Source organism: Colobus angolensis, unplaced genomic scaffold (genome assembly GCF_000951035.1).
Source record: "Colobus angolensis palliatus isolate OR3802 unplaced genomic scaffold, Cang.pa_1.0 Scaffold137, whole genome shotgun sequence".
Lineage (NCBI taxonomy): Eukaryota > Metazoa > Chordata > Mammalia > Primates > Cercopithecidae > Colobus > Colobus angolensis.
The window spans coordinates 1,165,584-1,172,928 of NW_012114455.1; the positions used below are offsets into that span (position 1 = coordinate 1,165,584).

Consider the following 7,345-nt stretch of genomic DNA (forward strand, 5'->3'; position numbering starts at 1 on the left):
CGCGCTCGGGCACCCACCCAACTGGCACGCGCGGGAGCTGGACGTCATCTCCTAGTTAACATTCATAGCCTTCCTCTGAGCACGTGGGCCTGCCTTTATTAATATTTATGCATTTCTGTTTCTCTCCTCTTTAACATTGGTCTTTCTGCTTCCCTCATGAATATTCAGAAGCTCCAAGATGAGCGCGTGCAATAACTATCAACATGGATACCTCGCAGAGCCTGACACTAGCTTCTGGATAAAATGCAGGCGATGGCTGCTGGCGGATGCCGGCAGACACACTCAAAGGCCCTCTTGGACTTTCTGAGCTTCCCATTCTCCTCTACTGGAGGCTGAGGCGGGGAGGCCCAGCGATGTCTCCCAGCCCCAACTGGGTTCCGACCTCAAGCCAGAAGTGAGGAAGCTGGCAGGAGAGCTTTTCTAGCCCAAAGATGCGGGGTGGGAGCCGGATCCAGCTGAAAAATCTGAGTGAGAAGGTTTCAGGCCCAGGAGGACTTGAGATAATACAGGAAAATTCGAGAGGCTGAAATAAGAAGGGTCCCTGGGGTCTTGTGAAAAATTATTCATTTATCTTGTCTACTGTGTATAAGCCTGTACTTATAGAAGCTGTCAATAAAAAGTCTCATAATTCATGAATACACACAACTAAGAGCACAACAACTGTAATTATCGAAGGAAGGCACTGGAAAAAGCACTTTTGTCTTGGAGAACCCCAAGTACTTTTGTCTGATTACAAAGTACCTCTGGGCTGAACTGAGAACTTCAACTGGAAGGGGCAGGGAGCTTCTCTTTTGCTTGTTTATGCATTCATTCCACAGACATTTCAACCATGAGAAGGATGGAAACAGGAATAATGTCCCAATGAGATGAGAAGCGTTGGCCTATTTGCCTTTGTGGGAGCAATAGACAGAGAATGTCTTCCTGTAAGAAATCATAAGGCCAGGCACAGTGGCTCACAACTGTAATCCCAACATTTTGGAAAGCTGAGACAGGAGGATCACTTGAGGCCAGGAGTTCAAGACCAGCCTAGGCAACATAGTGAGACCACATCTCTACAAAAAAAAAAAAAAAATAGCCAGGCATGGTGACCCATCCTGGTAGCCCCAGCTACTCTGGAGGATGAGGTGGGAGGATGGCTTGAGCCCAAGAGGTTGAAGCTGCAGTGCACTCCAGCCTGGGCAACAGCAAGACCTTGTCTCAAAAATAAATAAATAAATAAATCACAAAGAGTAGCTGGTTAAAAGATCCCTAAACCTCCTTTCTTGGTATCATACCCAGTTTTGTGACCTTAGGTTAGCTAACTTCCTTGTGGCTCATTTCCTCATCTGTAAAATGAAGAAAATAATAGTGCCCCACTCTATTGTGGCCTATTGTGGGATTAAAGGAATGAATGTAAGTAAAGTACTTCCAGGTATATTAGAAGGCATTATACGTAGGTATGTGTGTGTGTGTTTATATATATATGTCTTGGCTAATTTGAGGCCATCTTTTATCTAGATCTTCAGAGCATGGGACAAACAGGTTTGAGAGAAGCTTGTGAAGTACTGAAAGTGATAAAGAACTTGGTCTTGAACTGGTGACCTTGTTAGTTATCCTCTCTGAGCCTCAGTTTTCTCATCTGTAAAATGGAGATGCCCATATCTGCTGTTGGATGCCAATGTCTACTACAAAGTTGTTGTTATGCATATTAAGTAATATAATACATGCAAAATGCTTGGCACAGTGCCTGGCATATAATAAGTAACCAATTAGTGGATTCTGTTGTTATTTTTGTGAGATTATGAAGAAACTGAAAGTTGAGGACATCTAGGCTAGGTACCTGGGATGAGAAATCCCTGAACATTAGCCCAGTTATTCTTCCAGCAAACACTTATTTTATTGTAGTAAGATATATATAACATAAAAATTACTATTTTAACCATTTTAAGTATACAAGTCACTAGTATTAAACACATTCACATTATTGTGTAACCACCACCACTATTCATCTACAGAAATGTTGTTATCCATACAGAAACTCTGTATCCATTAGACACTAACTTCCCAGTACTCCCTTCCCCAGCCCCTGGTAACCACTATTCTAATTTTGTCTCTAAGAATTTGACTATTCTAGATACCTCATATAAGTGTAATCATACAATATTTGTTTTTTGTAACTGACTTATTTCACTTAGCACAATGTTTTCAAGGTTCATCTATGTTGCAACAATGTCAGAATTTCCTTTCTTTTTAAGGTTAAATAATATTCCATGTATGTATATACTACATTTTGTTTATTCATCTGCCCATGGACATTTGGATTGTTTCCACCTTTTGGCTATTATGAATAACGCTACTAATTTGTCATGAGATTAGAGTGAGAAAGAAGGGATAAAAAAAATAATGCTGCTATCAACATTGGTGTACAAATTCCAGCAAACATTGGTTGCATTCTATGGCCTAGGCTAGAAGTTGGGGAGCTACAATGAAGGCATGCTTTCAGGAGGTTCCATGTTTAGTACATTGATTTCCAAACTCTGCTGCTTAGAACCTGTGGTGGATTGAATGATGTCTTCCTAAAACTCATGTCTACTCAGAACCTCAGAATGTGACCTGTACAGATGTAATTAGTTATGATGAGGTCATACTAGATTCGGGTAGGCCCTAAATCCAATGACTGGTGTCCCTATAAGAAGACGAGAGGAGGCTGGGCATGGTAGCTCACACCTGTAATCCCAGCACTTTGGGAAGTGGGTGGATCACCTGTGGTTGGGATTTCAAGACCAGCCTGGACAACATGGCAAAACCCCATCTCTACTAAAAAATAAAAAAAATTAAAAAAATTAGCAGGGTGTAGTGTCACACACCTATAATCCCAGTTACTTGGGAAGCTGAAGAAGGGGAATCACCTGAACCTGGGAGGCATAGGTTGCAGTGAGCTGAGATCATGCCACTACACTCCAGCCCTGGTTGACAGAGCAAGATTATGTCTAAAGAAAAAGAAGAAGAAGAAGAAGGAGGAGGAGGAGGGGGAGGAGGAAGAAGAGGAGGAGGAGAAGAGAGCATGCACAAGAAAGGAGGCAGAGACTGGAGTAACGCAGGTACAAGCCAAAGGACATCAAGGATTGCCAGGAACCACCCAAAGCTAGAATGAGGCAAGAAAAGATTCTTCCCCAGGACCTTCAGTAGGTAGCATGGCCCTGCTGACAGCTTGATTTTGGACTTCCAGCCTCCAGAACTATGAGATCACAAATTTCTCCATAAGATCATTTGTTATGGCAGGCCTAGGAAACTAATACAAATTTTGGTAGTAGAAAGTGGGGTGCTGCTGTAACAAATACTTAAAAATGTGGAAGTGCCTTTGGAACACGGTAATGCAAAGAGGCTGTAAGAATTTTGAGACACGTGACAGAAAAAGCCTATATTGCCCCAAAGAGACTGTTGGTAGAATTACAAATATTAAGGGCAATTCTAGTGAGGCTTCAGAAATGAGGAGACTATAGAGAAAGTTTCTATGGTCATAGGGAATACATGTATTATCATAACAAAATAGAAATATGAATGTTAAAGGTGAATCTGGCAAGGTCTAAGATGGAAATGAGGAACTGTTGTTAGAAACTGAACAAAAGAGAAACTTTTTTATAGAGTGGCAGATAACTTGGCTGATAACTTGGTAGCATGCGCTACGGTGCCCAACCCTCCTTTTCTCCCTTTTGCAAGGGGAATGTCCATCCAATGTCTGCTCTACCACTGTATTTTGGAAACAGATCATTTGATTTCTAGTTTCAAAGGTCCACAATGTGAGAGGAATTTTGTCCCAGAATATATCACACCTAGAATTTCACCCATACCTGATTTAAATGATGAGATTTGGAACTTTTAGAGTTTATATTTGTAATAGATGAGATTTAGATTTAGAGCTAATGCTGGAATGGGTTAAACCTTAGGAATGTTAGGATGGGGCCAGGCACCGTGGCTCACGCCTATAATCCCAGCACTGTGGGAGGTCAAGAGGGGCAGATCACTTGAGGTCAGGAGTTTGAAACCAGCCTGGCCAACATGGTGAAACTCTGTCCCTACCAAAAAATATAAAAAACTAGCCTGGTATGGTGGCATGTGCCTGTAATCCCAGCTACTCAGGAAGCTGAGGCAGAAGAATTGCTTGAACCTGGGAGGCAGAGGTTGTAGTGAACCAAGATCATGCCACTGTACTCCAGCCTGGACAACAGAGCAAGATTCCTATTTTAAAAAAAAAAAAAAAAAAAAACAGAATATTGGGATGGGATTAATATATTTTGCATGAGGAGTAGACACAAGAATTTTGGGGGAGCCACAGGGTAGACTGTAGTGGGATGGATAATGTTCCCCAAAAATACCCCAAACTTCAGAATATGACTTTATTTGGAAATAGGGCCTTTGCAGATGTAATTAGTTAAAATGAGATCATACTAGATTAGGGTGGTCCTGAAATCTAATGACTTGGTGTCATTGTTAAGGCAGTCCTAAAAAAACTAGTATGGAACCCTAGAAAGAGTCAAGGATGTAATTCAATATTCAACATAATTTAGTACCTCCTGTGTACAAAGCACTGTGCCAAAATTAAGGATGCAGCAATGAAGAAAATAATTCATGTCAAGCACTGGCACATGAGCTAGCATATAGTATGTGCTCAATAAGTGCTGACTGTGTGTTGTTAGGGGTTTCAGGGATCCTCCTTAGGGCTGATAGAGCTATTCCCACCTCCCTATCCCTTCAATCAAAGTTAGTCTAATTTTATTTTTATACATACTAAAAGTTTCTAGAGCTTTACAAAGTTTCAACTGGGTGCAGTGGCTCACGCCTGTAACCCCTGCACCTTGGGAAGTCGAGGAAGGAGGACCACTTAAGCCCAGGAGTCTGAGACCAGCCTGAACACCATGGTGAAACTTTGTCTCTACTAAAAATTAAAAAGTAAAAACTGACCAGGCATAGTGGTGCACTCCTGTAGTCCCAACTACTTGGGAGGCTAAGGCGGGAGGATTGCTTAAGCCCTCAGAGGTGGAGGTTGCAATGATCTGAGATGGCTCCACTGCACTTCAGCCTGAGACACAGAGCCAGACCCTGTCTCAAAAATAAATATCCAGCTGGGTGTAGTGGCTCACCCCGTAATCCCAGCACTTCGGGAGATCAAGGGTGGCGGACCTTCTGAGCACAGAGGTTCCAGGCTAGCCTGGGCAACATTGTAAAAACCTTGTCTCTACTGAAAATAAAAAATAAAAATAAAAAGTTAGCTGAGCATGGTGTTGCACACCTGTGGCCCCAGCTACTCGGGAGGCTGAGATGGGAGGATCGCTTGAGCCTGAGAAGCGGACATTGTAGTGAGCTGAGATTGCACCACTGCATTCCAACCTGGGTGACAGAATGAAACCCCATCTCAAAAAAATATAAATAAATAAATAAATAAAATACACTAAGGAAAGTGTACACATAAAAAAAAAAAAAGGAAGAAAAAAACATCCACAGAGAAGCTGATTATTTGATAGAATGACTTAGGCATTGAAATAAAAGACAGTGGACACTGAGTAAATATTTGTCAAATAAATGAACTAAAACATGCAAAAGGAGATTTGGGTTCTGGGGTGTGATTCCACAGTCATTAGCTATGTTTCTTAGTTAACTTCTCTAATATTTTCTCCTTCTGGGGTTTTTGTGAGTGTTGAACCCCTTATGTACAAGCTGAGTGCCTTGAATCTAGTTAGTGCCTAATAATGAAACAAGCTACTATTTGCTAAGTAAGGAAAACTGAGGACTGGTGCCATGTAATCCCAGCACTTTGGGAGGCCGAGGCAGGAGGATTGCTTGAAGCCAGGAGTTGGAAACCAGACAGGGCAACAAAATAAGACCCCGTCTCTACCAAAAAAATAGAAAAGGAAAGAAAGAAAAAGAAGCCTAGACAAAAAAATGAGATCCTGTCTAAAACACACACACACAGACACACACACACACACACACATGCACGCACACACATACACACATGAAAGAAAAACTAAGGCTGAGTCATAGCTACAAACTGCTGCTTTTTGGGGATACAGAGTAAATCATTTCTGGAATCCCATCAATACCACTCTAGGGGCTGATTTCAAGGCATTCTGATTTACTTGTTAATAGAATCAAAGAACCTTAGAACATATGGAATATTTAAAGCTTATCTAGCCTGATCACTGACCTGATGCAGAAACCAATATCCCTCCCAGACTGGGAGGATAGCAACACACCTATGGGAGGATAGAAACACACCTATAGTGATGAGAAAATTGACCTCATAGGGTCACCTAGTCCCTCTTTTAAAAAAATGACTTTCAAATCTAGAAATGGCTTTTTAAGATTAGAAATTCAGTGATAGTGTGCTATGTATTGTGCTTATTTTATTTGACCTTCCTTAGAAAGATCCTTCTTGATGAAGCCAGTTTTCCATGAGACTCTGGAAATGAGCTGCTGAGGCTTTATTGAAAACCTGTGTCAATCACAGTGCAGCAAATAAAAATGAGCTCATACCTACCAACATTTTAAGACTATTTTTCCATCACTGGTAGTTCTCAAACTCCAACACTTAATTCAAGCCTGTATTCATTTCCATCCTTAATATCCAGGGTTGATTAAACTCCCTGATTTGTTTCCACAAGGGAAATGGAATATTCCCCAAGATGCAAAATCTATTCATAGCCACCCAGTCAGCAGGTAATTACTCCCTACCACATGCACTAAGAACAAGATCATATTACTTTCAAAGAGAATTGGCAGTAGCATAAAAATGGACAATAAATCAATTCCAAGAATAATTATAAATTTCAGAATGCTCACTTCTGTTACCTGATAAAAACATAAAATACACAAACTAGTTGACAAATAGAGTAAATGAAAGAGATCACTTAAGATACTGGGAATTCCAGGCTGAGGTGGGAAGATTGCTTCAGCCCAGTAGTTTGAGGCTGCAGTGTGCTATGATCTTACCTGTGAATGCCCACTGCTCTCCAGCTTGGGCAACATAGTGAGACCTTATCTTTAAATAGGAAAGGAAGACTTGGCTGGTGGGGAGGGTGGGAGGAGGATGAGGGGAGGGGAGGCGGGGAGTAGAGGGGAATGGAGGAGAGGAGAGGGGAGTGGAGGGACAAACTGGAAATTCCCATATGAAAACCTTGTCAAAAAGAAAAAGAGGTAGAAAGGGCCAGGGGTGCTGGCTCATGCCTGTAGTCCCAGCACTTTGGGAGGCCGAGGCAGGAGGATTGCTTCAGCCCAGGAGTTTGATACAGTGAGACTGGATCTCTACAAAAGTTTTTTTAAAATAATAAATAAAATAAATAAATAAAAATAAATAAAAGAGGCCGGG

At 41.5% G+C, this 7,345-nt stretch overlaps 1 protein-coding gene across 1 annotated transcript in view; it reads left to right on the forward strand.

The window, feature by feature from the left end:
• The window catches only part of LOC105506461 (putative uncharacterized protein MGC39545), a 1,536-nt gene extending 1,064 nt beyond the window's left edge, over positions 1-472 (forward strand). Inside the window, 1 exon segment of the mRNA XM_011934605.1 lies at positions 169-472. Coding sequence (XP_011789995.1) covers positions 169-472 — 304 coding nt within the window.
• Positions 473-7,345: the final 6,873 nt, after the last annotated feature.